Source organism: Idiotropiscis lumnitzeri, chromosome 1, assembly GCF_059441095.1.
Source record: "Idiotropiscis lumnitzeri isolate Australia: NSW breed Sydney's pygmy pipehorse chromosome 1, RoL_Ilum_1.0, whole genome shotgun sequence".
NCBI classification, from domain to species: Eukaryota; Metazoa; Chordata; class Actinopteri; order Syngnathiformes; family Syngnathidae; genus Idiotropiscis; species Idiotropiscis lumnitzeri.
Window position 1 is genome coordinate 7,705,453 of NC_142391.1, and position 15,529 is coordinate 7,720,981.

The 15,529-nt window shown below is 41.7% G+C and overlaps 1 protein-coding gene across 2 annotated transcripts in view; it reads right to left on the reverse strand.

Moving 5' to 3' along the window:
- Positions 1–5,823: 5,823 nt before the first annotated feature.
- Positions 5,824–15,529, reverse strand: part of msrab (methionine sulfoxide reductase Ab) — a 45,562-nt gene continuing 35,856 nt past the window's right edge. The window contains exon 6 of one of the 2 annotated variants that reach the window (XM_088314224.1): positions 5,824–7,234. In XM_088314224.1, coding sequence (XP_088170350.1) covers positions 7,058–7,234 — 177 coding nt within the window. In that variant the 3' untranslated portion in view covers positions 5,824–7,057. Of the gene's footprint in view, positions 7,282–15,529 lie in introns of both variants that reach the window. The other variant, XM_088314223.1, reaches the window with a different exon arrangement.

The window sequence follows — 15,529 nt, forward strand, 5'->3', positions numbered from 1 at the left end:
GGCACGGCGTAGAGGGCGGACCTCCACCGAGGCATTTTCTCGTTTTTTTTTTCCCAGTGAAAATATAATCGTGAATTGTTGCACTTTTTAAGGTGAATTCATTTCTTAAAAAATAAATAATTGGAATTAATTAAAAAATAAAAATAATTATCACTCGAGACAGCAGCTATAAAGGGCCCTTGCAGACCGGGCTGAGAATTGGAATTTGGGCAAATTAAGTACATCGGATTAAAAATTTATTTGAAGAAATATGACGTCTATAAAAGGCCAAAAATAAGGCAAAATGTGAAAGAAAATCAAAAACATAGCTGATTTTGCGTCGAGCTTAGTGTAGACCTTTTGTAGCGTGTTACATATTCCTCAAACCTTTGGTAGATTTTGCTAAAATGTTCAATCGGAGCTGTTTTGTAAAAATGTGTTCAAAGACATTTTTTTCGAAAACAAACAATAAATTAATAAAAAATGATTATTTTGGCCGGGATAATGTACGTGAAAAGTTTCCTGTTTTCACAAATGTAAAGCCCTTCAAAATCAACATTATTTTTCTTAAGTTGGAAAAAATTGCATCGCCACGACAACAGTATCTGAAGAAATAAAAAACAAACAACACAGATTCAAGACAATCGGATAAAATCTCTACGAGGGGTTCCATAAAATGTAACCTCTAAGAAAGGCCAAAAATGGGGTCAAACTTGAAAGAAAGTTTGAAATATCACACTTTCTGGTAAGTTTAAGATAAGGCTCCAACTTTTTGTAAATCTTGTCGCTGTTTGGGCCCGGACTATGAGGCAGGTCAGTTTTACACCCGGCAAACTATAATCACATGAATCCCTTTCCACTCAGTTGAACATTTGCTCGGCACCAAGATGCCAGTCTGCGCCAAAGCAATATTTTTTACATGAGACTCAGGGAACGTATCATTTATGCTGTACTAGGATGTGCTAATGATGTAACATTGCTAGTAACGCATTAGAAAAAACAGCCACAGTTCAGCAAAAATTTAGCAGCTAATAAACATCTGCTACCGTAACCTGCTACATTTACTGAGCTACCACATATTTAAACCGTTTCTCAATTCGCATTCTTGTCCGTTATTCCACTCTTTTGATCTTGTGAAATGTCATCATTCACAGTGACAAGTCTTGTTCCAATTGAAAGAGCTGGAGTCTGGGCGCAAGCTAGCTCACGCTCACGAGTGGGAGTTAGTGACCTCGCTAACATGCTAGCTTGCGTGCTAGCTGACCAGAATGTAGTTAACTTAAAAGTTGAATACTGAACTGTAGTCATTGTTTGAGAATCACTCAGAGTGTGAACATGTGTGCGAGTCAACACTTCTGTCAACATATAGCAGGCTTAGTTCTTGAACTGGGCTTGTGAGAAAAATGAGAAACAGCGGAAAGGAGGCCACGGTGCATGATGTGTGGGTGCACATCTCTGCAAGGTGTCTCACTTGTTTCTTTGCGTGGGCGCGGACTCGCCGAGCATTAGGCGGCACACAGGGCGCGCCGTTCGAGGTGGTGGTGAGCGACAATGCGTGTTCATATATGTGTGTGTGTGGGGGTGTGGGGCGGGGGTGTGCGTATGACGCAGGCCTGACGCTTGCTCTTCCTACACGACTTCTCACGTTGACTTTTTTTGTTGTTGCTTCTGTACATTTTGTCTGGGTACAAAAAGAGAAAGTAGAGTTTAAAAAACTGAAGTGTTGGCGTTTCTATGACACGAGTAGGTCGGTGAGCAGCCGGTTGGAGCGCCGTGCTGTTTGCGGCCAGCTGTTGGCCCATTAAAGGCCCATCTGCACACAATAGGCTCAGTCTCGACACACACTCACACCCACGTAGATACATACATGCAAAGCCTGGTTCCTGCTGGTGGATCTTTTTACATCTCTTGTTGCAAACAATAGACAGAAAGAGAACGCACGACAACAACTTGAGTCAGAGGAGGCATCTCACATTGACGAACATGCAAAATTCATGGAATCTCTCCTCATTGTTGATACATACCTACATTGGATAGGACAAGTCAACACACCCCTGTTCAAAAGCTACATTCTTGAAAAATATATATATATATATACAGTGGAACCTCGGTTCTCGAACGACTCTGAGGTCGAACAAATCGGAGTCCGAACAAAAAAATAGAGAAATTCTTGCTTCGCAGTTCAAACAAACCTCGTTTGTTCGAACGCCGGTATGACGCGTGAGTGCGTACGTGAGGGTGGAATGCTCTGCCCGGGCAATAGCGCATTTCGTTTCGTTCGGGACCGTGCGAGAGATCCAGAGGAGACCGCCCGGCGTGCGTGGCAGTTAAGCCGAAAAGGAAAAACTTCCGCCCGGGCACTCGCGCGGCGACATTTCGTTTCGTTCGGGACCGTGCGAGCGCTCCGGAGGTGACTGGCCGGCGTGTGTAGTAGTTAAGCCGAATAGGAGCACCTTCCGCCCGGGCACCGGCAGAGCGCGAGGCTGTCAGTTATGAATGAATAAATGAATAAATAAATAAATGAAGAATGCCACCTTTCATTTCACTGTCATGATCCGTGCCTGTCATGCCGCGTGTGTTTTTGTTTTTTCAGCTGTGTGGGCGTTCCTCCAGCGATCGTCTCGCGCCATGCCGTCAGCTGCTGCGAGACGCGCTGATTACACTGACTATATTGTGATTATAATAAATATCTTTGTATCACCACCTTTTTTCCCGGGTCTGCGTTTGGAGAGTCCTGTTCAATCCTCCAGTTCTGCTGGAGGATCATAACATTCACAGGGCACACCGGACGGCGTACCAGCAGGTAAAAGTCGAAGTAATTAAATAAATACAAAAAGAGGTAATTGAATAAATACAAAAATAATGGCTGGGGAATAAAAAAATAAGTTTTAATAATAATTTTTTTTGTTATAACATGAATTTCACTCTCTCTCTCTCTACCAGTATATATATATATATATATATATATTTTTTTTTTTTTTTTTTTTTTTGTTTTAAGCATTTTGGAAGGTGTGCCGCTACTACGCACCTATATATATATATATATATATATATATATATATATATATAGGTGCGAAGTATATATATATATATATATATATATATATATATACGGTGTTTTTTTGGTTTTTTTTTTTTTTAAGGTGCGACGCTACTTCGCGGATTTTCAGTTTTCGCGGGTGGTCTCGGTCCCCATTAACCGCGATAACCGGGGGTTCACTGTATACACATATATATATATATATATATGTGTATATATATATAAAAAGAGACCAAGATAAATTATTTTAAATTATTTCCCCCTATTAATGTGACCTAACTTGTAAAACTCCATTAAAAAAAATCTTTCAAAACAAGCAAATGAGATAACGTGGTTGCAAAAGTGTGCACACCCTCTTATAAGCAGGATGTGTTCAGAATTAACCAATGTTAAATGGGAGCCACGAGACACGTGCCACCATTTTAAGTGCTTCCGATTAACCCCAAATAAATTTAAGATGTACTAGGAGACTTCTTTTTTTTTGGTTTTGCTTTCAAGCAGAAGCCTCAAGGTTTTGTGCTAACACTGACTGCAACTTCAAACTTTTGAGAATTTCTTCCAGCTTGACTTGAATAGTGGAAGAAAAACAACCCCAATGGATGGCGCTGCCACCATTACGCTTCACAATAGTTGAGCAGTTTATATCAAACGCACTCTTTAGAAATATGGTGAAAAAAGTCAATGTTCGTGTAATTACATCAAAATTTCACTTCAAACACAAATTTTTGAAACAAACAAATAAAACAAATGTAGTTTCAGTATTTAATTTTTGTGAACAAGTGCAATGATTTTACGGGTAATAATTTATTGACACTTATAATTAAACTTGGCTGCGTAATTTTGACATTTGTCCTTCAAATAGATTTGTTAAAATGCTGAAAAGCAAAATGTGAAAAAGTTTGCTCTGAAAATGTTGGACACCATAGAATGGAAAGGACAAAAATTCAGGTGTCAGATGTAAAACTGTTTTTTTGTGGAAAGAAGAGAGTGTGTCAGAAAAGTCCCAGGACTGGATTCACCAACCTAAAGTTTACCTCTTCAACGTGGAACCAGCGATGATGAACCAGTATGTCTCCAAACACATCCTGCGGCATTTGCTCCGTTCAGTGAGCGGGATAAGGCGAAGGTTATGGATAGCCCACCCGTGCCCGCTCAGAGTGTCCTGAGCATCGGGCAGTTCCTGGCTGGCGAGAACATCGTTTTGTGCCAGAACAACCTCTCTACTCACCAGTCTTGACTCTGTGTGATTTGTTTTTCCTCCTCTTTCCCAAGATCAGGGAGAACATCTTGGGGTCGAAATGGTAGGAAGAATGCTTCCAGGAGTGTATAAAGGCAAATAAGTGAAATCTGCAATACAGAAATAACCTATTGATATATACTATAAGAATGTTTTTATAGTATTAAGGGCATATAGTTCATAATGTCTTAAAACATGATTTAAAAAAAATAAAGACATTTAAAAACATAATATGTCGAGAGAGAGAGCAGTAGTGTCCCATTTTTCAAAAGGAACAAACTTCCATTAACGTTTCACAATATACATCAATCATGCCAATAAGACGTACGTTAGAAAAATTAGACCGTCAACATAAAAAGCAAGATTACAGAGAAATAAAATGGATTAATTTTCATCACAAATTTACCTCATCTGGAAATACTGTTGGCGGACTTCCTGCTCTCAGTCTTCTGATTTGAAATTTATAGTGGAATCAATAATATCCGGCCATCTTGTGGCCAACAGTGGAATTACACCAAAATTAATGCAGCCCATAACAAAATAAAAAATAAAAACCTGTGAAGCCTGCGGACATGGAACCCACGATGGAGCTGAGTTTACTGTGTATATTTTGTGACGTTGAAAATGTTCTGACAGTTCATACAAAATAAAACTTTCTTCGACGTGTCTTTTTTTTTTGTATTATCACCACCAGCAGGCAGAACTGGAGTGGAACAGTACGAACCACCACTTCTGAGCGCATGTCATTTTCATCGCTGCTTCTGCTTACAAACAATATTACACTTGTGGCTATGCTAGGGCGGGGAAAAAAAAAAAAACGACCTCTCTTTGGCAATTGTTCAGCCTTGGCAGAGGTCGACGATCATTTTAGTAAAGGAAATCATTAGCTCGCACACACGTCCAAAAATAAAAACACGACATTGTGCCAAATTAAATTAAAACCAGGTGCTGTGGAGCAGCTAGTTGTCCCAACCACATACCTCTTAGTGCGGTTCCATCAAGCAAGCCACAGAACACACACGCGCCAGCATGCACACACACACACACACACACACACACACCCGCACGCACACCCCTGCATGCAGGCACATGCAAAAATATCTGTCCCAATACGAAAATTGGCCCCGAGAGGTTGCACCTGCACCTGTGCTCTGGTCCACACCTACACACAGGTGTCAGGATGTGACCCGCGCACACACACAATAAGAGAAGGGAGGGGGAAATACGAGAGCGGGGTAAAACAAAACTGCGGTTGACCAAAAGGCTTATTTGGCGATATGATCTGTGTGTGATTTTCATTTTTAACTATGCTGTGGGGCTGATTTGTTTAAATGTACGTAGAACAATACCGTATGTATTCATCTGAAAGTATTTTTAAAGCAGTGTTTTCTGGATACAGTACATGCGGTGGTTCGGTATGAGGGCACAGCGCGAATGTTTGGGCCAGTGACTCATTGCAATAAAAATAAAATGAAGCGACAAGTAATCCAAAACCGGACGGAATTCACCTGAACAACACGGACAACAATGTATCATGTTCACAGTTTGATTTATGGAAACGATAACAGTCAACCAATTATAGTGTTGGGATAAAACACACATTTGTCAATGTGATGTCTGACAGCAACAACCCGATTCAATAACATAAATTCTTACCACATTATTGCTTTGTTGAAAACAGTCGAATATTGTCTATTTAAATACAATTCTGGAAATTGTTTATTGACTCGAACTGGCTATACAGTATATTTCATCCAGACATATGATGCCATCTTGTGGACAAAGACTGTTACTGCACCCCAAGTGATTTCAAAACAGCTGAGAATACTCCCCCCTCCTCCCTTTTTCTTAGCAGGGGCTCTCAATTTTTTGGGTGTGTGTCCAGGGACCCCTAATAGATTTCTTTTCCCTCTTTAGAATAACCATAACTAAAATATAAATGTCACAGGGATTGTTATCTTTACAAATGTGTAACAATTTAAAATTTATATTTGTGGGCCAAACACCTTGAGATGCAACATCATACAAAAAAAGTCGCAACAACAGGGTGCACACCAAAAACAAAGAACTGAAGAAATAACTCAAAATAAAATTGAAAAAGCATTTTCATTAACAAATTAAAAATGAAAATGCTTTGGGTTTATAAAAGTAACTAAATATAACTAATTAGAGCAAAAAAATGCCCTTTGTTTTTATCTTCGGGTTCTATGCGGCCCCACTAGCTTAAACATGGCATTGTGATTAATATTGCACTTATGGAAATATGAATTATTAAAATGATCAAAATCCACCCGTTTTAATCCATCACACGGGGAGGCCATTTTGCGGTCAAGTGACAATGACATCACAGCAACGAAAGGCGGAGGAAAATCAAGGCTCATCTTGAGATCATCACATGAGGAAATTCATAAAATTTACTGATCGCATATGCGAGAGTCGAAATATTATTATTGCATTGTCTCAAATGTTGGGTGCAAAATTTAGGGGCAGGCTAAAGGTAGGAAGTAATTACTTGAGCAGATTTATTTTAGTAGTGCGCTGGTCTGCAAAAATATAGACATTTTAAAAACTTTGATCACATTTTTTTTGTCTATTTATCCTGCGGAACTCGGATGACCCAAGTTTGAGTATTACCGTTTACAGTACGTGTTGATTAAACATGATTACATTTTGATTACGTTGCTCAATATGGTAGTCATTATATATAGAGAAAAATACCACAATTTGTTGTCTCAGTAAATGCAGAATTGACAATTTCATTAAATGCCTCCTCAATCACGAGTGAATCAATGTTAAAAACGTCACTTATGGCTCGCCTCGCCCGCTCCGATGGGGCAAGAAATGCCGGTGCCTTTGAGGCCGCAATAACCTTGAGGTTGTTTCTGCAGGTACTGCTGGTGGTAGTCCTCGGCATAGTAGAACTGCTGCAACTCCACAATTTCTGTCGTGATAGTGCCCAAGCCCTTTGCCTCCAGCTCCTGTGGACAAAATGCAGGTTGAAGAGGGTCACCAGTGTGCAGGCAACCTAAAAAAAAAAACAACAACTTTACAATAAGTATAAAACATTGTTGAAATAAGAGTGGGCGTATGGTAGACCAACTTTTATACCTCAAGTGGAAATCAAATAAATTTTCTTTTCAATATGTTGCATGTGACCTCATAAATCTAAAAATGGTATTCTGATTATTATTGCGCTAGTGGAAAAACAATTACATGTGCGCAGATGAATCCAGCTGCTTTCACGCATCTCAGGGTGCACCCATTTTGGCATTTCACCGCCGCCAGTAGTCAACTGGAAATAATAATAATAATATTACCTTTATTAGTCCCACAATGGGGAAATTCGAGATTGGAACCCAGGCCTCCTGGGGAGACTGGGTCCTGAACGCAGCGCCTTAGACCACTCGGCCATCCTGTCACAGTGCCTTCAGGCTCAAATTGCGAACATGTGACCCAACCCAGAAAACAGGGGGGGGGGGGCTGCTGTCAACCAGCGGGCGGCACGTGACCAAAACCACAAAACAGGTGAGCCGTGACGTTCGCAATGCGAGCCCGAGAACAAACGACGTTAATGTCAGTCGACAGCAGGGGGGCGGCGCCGGATAAAATGGCCGCCCCCCTGAGATCGATGCAAACTGATTTTTGTAAAAACTAATAATTTTTCCACAAACACAATTTTAATCAGGATACCATTTTGAAATTAAAAATAAAATATTTTGGTTAGTCTCCGCCTTCTTTGGGCCATATTTGACTTTAAAAACACACGTTGAATTTTTCAGTGAATAATGAAGAGTATAAATAAATAAATAAACAAATAAATAAACAAAGCGGTGAATCGTGAACCACAAACAGGTGTGGCTTCACAGAACTTTGAGTTGAAGGAATGTTCAAAGCTGAAAGCATTAAATACGTACAGTGGAACCTCGGTTCTCGAACGACTCTGAGTCCGAACAAAAAAATAGAGAAATTCTTGCTTTGCAGTTCGAACAAACCTCGGAGTTCGAACGCCGGTACGACGCGTGAGTGCGTACGCGAGGGTGGGATGCTGAGCGGCGTACGGGTGTAGATCGCTCTCTTGCTCTCTTCGTGACCAACTGTTGTCGCGTGCGGACGTGCTGCGTTTTGCTCTCGCGTTTTATATAGGTGTACCAAGTGTTTTAGCCCCTAATCATGCCTCCAAAGAAAGTCAGTGCAAGCAGCAAAGGAATGGTTTCGGTGTTCGAACAATTCGCTTTTCGAACAGGGTTTAGTAACGGATTATGGTCGAGAACCGAGGTTCCACTGTATAATGTATTTACAAAAAAAAAAAGAAAGAAATTTGCAACTTCCCACTAACCCACACAAATGTTAAATGCCGTTTTATATCTGCATCACATCGCATGCGAACTTCCCATGTCGGCGAGAGCACGTAAGCGTTTGCGCTGAGTGACAGACGAAAGGAGCACGGTCCTCTTTCTAGTGCAACGGTTTCAGCTGTGGGAGGACGCATCATCCGCTCCCTTTGTTGTGACGCAAGTTGCCGCTGACACGTTCTTAAACACCTTGAGAAGAGGCTTCAAACGCTTGCATAGTCTCACTTAAGAGGGCCGTGTGATTTTCTCCGCGGCGTCCGCGGATCAAAAAGGAAAGCGAAGTTGGCGGCGCAGTGGGACTTGCTGTGGGCAACAAGTAGCTTGAGTCGAAGTCTTCACACAGCAGAAATCTGCGGATAAGAGGAGCTTCGCCTTCTGGGACATGGGGAAGAACTATTGCCAGGATTTGTATTTATCATAGTCAGTTTTATTCCACATCCTAAGGAATCTATCACTCGGTACTATTTGGACCAGGCGTGGGCAAACTGCAGCCCGGGGGCCACATGCGGCCCGTTAAACCTGAAAAAAATCTATGTGGCTTCAGCGACTGCTAAGCGAACGTCAATGCTTTCCATTACATTTGTAGGGAGTCTCCGTCCTGTGCCACATACATTGCTTGCAATGAGAATTCTGCCCCTGCCAATATGGCCGCATTGTCAGTGCTTTTTTTTTTTTCCTGCTCCAGTCTACTGTCTAGTCTCCAACACAAAGCTGTCAGCGCCGGTGGGCGATCTTTGAAAATATTCAATGACGAGGGGGGATGCTGCCCCCGTTTGACTAATGCCTTAGACCCACCCCACCCTTTTTTTTTTTTTTTTTTTTGGAGCGACAATGAATCTGAGATTTGCTGGTCGCTCAAATTAGGTTACAGCTAACTCATAAAAGAAAATTGGAGACAATGTGATTCAAGTAACCAATGCAGTTTAAATCCTCATTAGACTCCAAACAAGGATCCGAGAACACTTAAACACTGCACAAATGCTGCCATCATTTGAAGATCTATTTGGAAAACTGATACGAAATTTGGGCGAAACATTTCCAAATCCACACTTTTTTTTTTAAACCTGGTTTCTTCCTTGCTGAAAATTTAAATTGGTGTTTGTGCTCAAGCAATGACTATTTCTTTGGCGCCACCTTGTGGGATCCTGGTGATTAATTCAGACATAAGTCATTCGTTGCCATTTTGTTGCAACAATCTAGAATGTAATAATAATAATAATTTAATTTAATATATCAAATTAATTAAAGTTAAAATACTTAATAGAAAATGTGAAATTAAATAAATGAAATTATTATGTGATATTATTTATTATTATTATATCACACGACAAATCTTTTTTGAGAGGAAGCATCAAATACCCATGTATTTTTGCTATTAGCGAGGTTTACAGTACTTCTGACTTATTTTTACAATAGCACAATTTTTCTTTTTCTCCCACCTCTGCATGTGACCTTAAAAATGGTAAGTGGTATAAAAAAAAAAAAGCTCCCAAAAGTGAGGTGAAAAAAATTGCTCAGGCATGAAGGGAGTTGCCATCTAGTGTTGGCCACAAGGGGGCAGCGTGGTACTTGCTATGCGGGGCGCTGCCGCAGAGTTTTCCAAATCAAAAGCTGTGCACCCTGCAGAGAGGCTGAGGCAGCAGCTGACCTCCAAGTCCTCGGCAGCTGCCTGCTACAATGTGAAGGCTCTAATCCCCCTGCAGGAGCGTCCGTCAGCCAAATCCCAGCGCATGGAATATCAGAAGAGACGCGCGTTTAGCGTTTTTTAACGGCGTGACACAGCAGCATGTGCTACATTAAACAGCGTGCTAGCACAAGCGCCACTCGGCTCGCCGTGGCCTAATTAACCACTCATCACCACGGAACCACGGTGGCAGCGAACCCTTCAGGGTAGGAGGGTGGAGATGAGGGGGATGGGGGGGTGGAAACAACATACAACATCCAAGCGACCCCAACTTCCCCCCACCCCCGCCGCCGCCCGCCTTCACCTAGCTTCCCCCGCGCTCCATCCTACGGCAGTCACAACACGGCAGCCATTTTAGATCTATAAATCAGAATGCAGGGCGTCACGTCACCGTGGCTAACCTGACTCGGCTCCACTCACTCGATTGCAGCGGCAGCTCGCCGGAGGAGGGCGAAACATTCTGCGTGATCGAGACAGCGAGTTCTTTGCGTGACCAAAAGCAGAATGGTGTGTACATTAACGCCACATTTGTGACCTCAAGCGTGTGAAGTGAACACGCGCAGACATGCAAGGAAAAGGTTATGGTTCAGAAATAATTTCAGGGTCCACAACCACCGGGTCATTTGGTACCGAGGCCTTCAGTGGGGAAAATGCAATGGCAGCATTTAATTGCGCCACAAACATTCTTGGAAGTACTTCAAAATCGACATCTTTTACCTATCGAATAGCAGGACAAAAAAAAAAATAATAATAAAACATCACGCTCACCATAGATTTTGATTATTCAACATTAACGTTTTTGTTTGAGTTATAGTTGGCTTTAAGGACTTTCTTTTCTGACCAACAAATCAGAGAAAGAATTCTGATGTCATCAAACTTTACCACTCTTTGAGAATATTTGAAATTTGACTGTGTACACATGGGCAGATTAGATTGACATGGTAACAGTGAGGCCAAAATCTTATTGGACAAATAAATAAATAAATAAATAAAGCATCCACAAACATGCACTGGAAGCAGCGCAGCGAAAAGAAACTCGACAAATTGAAGAGAAGAGACCGTTAAGAATAAATTAATGCATTTCACTGAACAGATATTTAGGTTGGAAATAGTGTGAACGGCTGTTTAGACGTTTATATGTGCCTCGCAAATAGACGAGTAAAGGCAATGTCAACAGGCCAACTAATATTAAAAAAAAAAAAAAAAAAAAAAAAAAAAACAGAATCAAAAAAAGTCTACACACCCCTGTTCAAATGCCAGGTTTTGAGATAATAGCAATTAAAAAAAAAAGGGGGGACATCGTTGTTGTCACAATGTAGCAATCAAATTTAAACACTTAAATTTGCAGTCCCTCTTGATTAACTCCAAATAAAGTTCAGCTGTTCTACAATGAAGACCAAGAACCCGGCATTAAAAAGGACAAGCACTTGGAGCTTTTTTTTTTTTTTTGAACAATGACAGCAGCCAAAACAAAATGAAGTAGTCAATAAGTAACAAACTTCTCTTGTACTAAGCTGTTTCCTCAAAATATCGCATTACTTGAATCTTGTCCGTGAAGCAAAAAAAAAAAGAAAAAAGTTTGGGAAATCTACAACTGCACCAAGGCAGATGAAATAAAAATGTCGATGAATTTGACAGCAAGTGGCTCATTATCCGACATTATTGCCATGCACACATGTTGCAAGTGACTGTCAGCTATTTGAAGTTTTTTTTTTTTTTTATGCGTCGCTAAAGTAACAGAAGATGACCTTGATCGCGGTACCTTTCCGTTTTTAAGATCACGGTTTTGTTCGCATTCCGGACAAAATGGAAAAGCAAATTGAGCAATTTTGCGTTCACAGAAAGAGCTAATGACACTAAAATTAAACAACAGCTTCGATTTTGCAATGTAAAGTTTAAAAGTAACAATTTGAACAGTTTGATAATTCAAAAACAAAAATAAATAGTGACTGCTTTGGTTCCATCTAAAGAGAGAATGTTCTCATGGCGTTGGAAGTTCCGTTTGAAATTTTAAGTTTAAAATAAAGCAAAAACAGTCACGTCTCCTTGCCAAATAAGCAAAACTACTGCGTGCACCCCGAATGCTATAAGGTATGTAAAATTTGAAGAAATATGAAATATGTTGTAATTCCCACAACAACAAAGATGCCGTTTGAATAAATAGTTGTACAGTGGAACCTCGGTTCTCGACCATGATCCGTTACTGAACCCTGTTCGAAAAGCGAATTGTTCGAACACCGAAACCATTCCTTTGCTGCTTGCACTGACTTTCTTTGGAGGCATGATTAGGGGCTAAAACACTTGGTACACCTATATAAAACGCGAGAGCAAAACGCAGCACGTCCGCACGCGACAACAGTTGGTCACGAAGAGAGCAAGAGAGCGATCTACACCCGAACGCCGCTCAGCATCCCACCCTCGCGTACGCACTCACGCGTCGTACCGGCGTTCGAACTCCGAGGTTTGTTCGAACTGCGAAGCAAGAATTTCTCTATTTTTTTGTTCGAACTCCCATTTGTTCGACCTCAGAGTCGTTCGAGAACCGAGGTTCCACTGTATTGAGAAATGAAGTCGGATGAGGGAAGAAATTCTAATTTATCATTTGAATTTCAAATTTAAAACTTAATTATTGTCATATTATGACCTTCACTAAATAAAAGACAGAAATCACCCCTAAAATATGCCTTTTATTCTGAAAAAATGATGTGATTTATGTTATGTCACTGTTATAACAGAACTTTTAATTGGCCAAAGCTAAAGTAGGGACGAGAAATTGTTTTATGTTTTTATTAATGCACCGATCACCATTTGTGGGTATGCACTTTAATAAAAAAAACAAACATTTTATTGCAATCTTCCTGAACGGCGGGAGTCACCAGACTGTGGTTTGAGAACCGCTGCCTTATCTAATATTGTATGTTCCACGTGGGAACTCAAAAAATCAGCCCATCATGTGACCAAATTGCCGTTACACTTGGTTCTTCTCATTTTTTCCACGCTCGTTTTCAAGGAGGTGAAGGAAAAATTGTGACAAGCTTTCCCACTTTTAGGCCTTGAATTTAACACCTGTTCTTTATGCAATCTCATCAAACAAAGACAACTATTGATGTTTTCCACGGTTTACCGCAGTCACGAAAAAAAAAAAGTTGTAGGGCTGAATGATTTGGGAAAAATAATCTAATTGCAATTGCAATTTAATATTTAATTATTTTTTTCAAGGTCCTCTTCACATGCATCTTTTTTAACAAACAAACAATAAATAAATTTGAGTTACAATAAATATAAATAATTTGCTGTAATAGGTTGGGCAAAGGCAAATTAACTTGCAGTCTCATCAACGTTCAATATGACAACTTGACAAAATCAGTAAGTCACTATTTTATATTCGACGTAAATAAATACAGTCTACCGACCAAATTGCGGACTGCGATTTGAAAATTGCATTCTTGTACACTGCGATGTCCATTTGAATTCGATTAATTGTTCAGCCCTGCAAGGTGGTGCGTACGTGTATGTGTGACTCCGCGTGTGTGATTCCGAGCTCGCCCCGGCCCAGTCAGCCTCCTTCATGCCTGTCGGAAACGCTCCCCCATCAACAAAATGGCCGAACGGGTGTATCTCTACCCGCCTTCCCCCTCGCTCAGATGGCCGCTTCGTGCGACCGAGTCCTCGCCGCTCTCCAGCCAAGCAAAAGAGAATGAGAACGCCAGTGAGAGCTTGAGCCCCCCCCCCTTTCACCGCGACCACAGTCACACGGGTGCCCGGCAACACAAATAGGACGTGACACCCCGAGAGAGGGCGGCGGTTGCGGTGTGGAGGGTGGAAATGTACGTGGGCCCTAAACCCCACTGCGTTGCCGCCGTCATCCCCCCCCCCCATCCCCCCAACGTCTCTCCCTGCCCGCCTTCGTAAGGCCGGCGGCCAGGCTTTAACATCGACTTTGTGACACCCGATGACTCATGGCGAAGACATTTGAAGACGGATGTGACCTCAATTTGCCGATTTATGTAATCACGCCTCAGTCTAATCCCAACGCAGACGCTTACTGCGGCATCGCAGATTTTTTGGTTCACCGCGATAAGGACTGTTTGGCTGTTTTTTTTTTTTTATATATTACAAGGGCGTGACGTGAGGGACAATTATTATTTTAGGAATTATTTCCTATCTTCTAAAATTAAGATTTGATTTCAAATGTTGCTCTTTCTTGTGTGGTTTTTAATGCATGCCCTTTAATCGATAAAAATCATCCTAAAAGGAAAAGAAAAAACAAAGAATAAAAAAGACCAGAAAGAGGGGGAAATATATTTTAGAGACCTCAGCAGTCCCCAATTTTTTTTTTAATTTTCAATGGGTGCCCACACTCAAATGAGGTTGAAAAAGAGCATGGTGTTGCAAAGCACGAGCGGGGAGAAAAAAAAAAAAAAAGTAAAACGTCGCATTGCTTGCTTGCGAAATTAAAAAAAAGTAGAACATGAAATTCCATCCTCGTGCGTGTGTGTGTGTGTGTTCGCATGTGCAGATTTACCCCCTCACTTTTACAGTGTGGGCCAGGCATCCATTTTCTTGAGTCTTCAGCGTGTGCGCCTACATTTTATGAAGCCGCCGCCGCGCTCACATGACGAAAAAAAATTGCCGCATAAGATCCCGTCGTCCCCCTTTAACGCCCAAGCTTAACAAACGTGAGAACTTTCGAAAAAAGTCTCCTTGTGACCTTGTGCGACTGGAACGCTGGTGCACAAATTAAGCGCCATTTTTATACCCCCCCCCCCCAAAACGCCAACCCCCACGACCTCCTTTCTATCTTTCAAGCTTATTAATTTGCCTTATCAGTGGATACACTCACCCCTCCGAGGCCGTGCACACACACACAGGCGCGCACACACACGCACGCAATGAGCAGGTTGGCTGGATAAAACCTATTGTTTGTGTACACCCGCACACACATCGGCTTCATGCCACCACCCTGCCCTCCTCCGAATCAACCCATTGCATCGCTCCTCTCCCTGGGCCTGGAGGGTGAAGACGTGGGGTGAGGTTGAGTATAAGGGAGGGAAGCTGGAAAAGGGGGTGCGGCGCGTGCGAGGGGGTGGGGGGTGATGGGGATGCACTCCTCCTCTTGCGCTTGGCTCCAGAAGCCTTTGATGTTCTGCAAATTTCAAATTTCATTATAGAAGAACCCTCTTCTCCCCTCCCCCACTCCCGTACTTAAACAAGCCCCTCCCCCCCCCCATGCCACC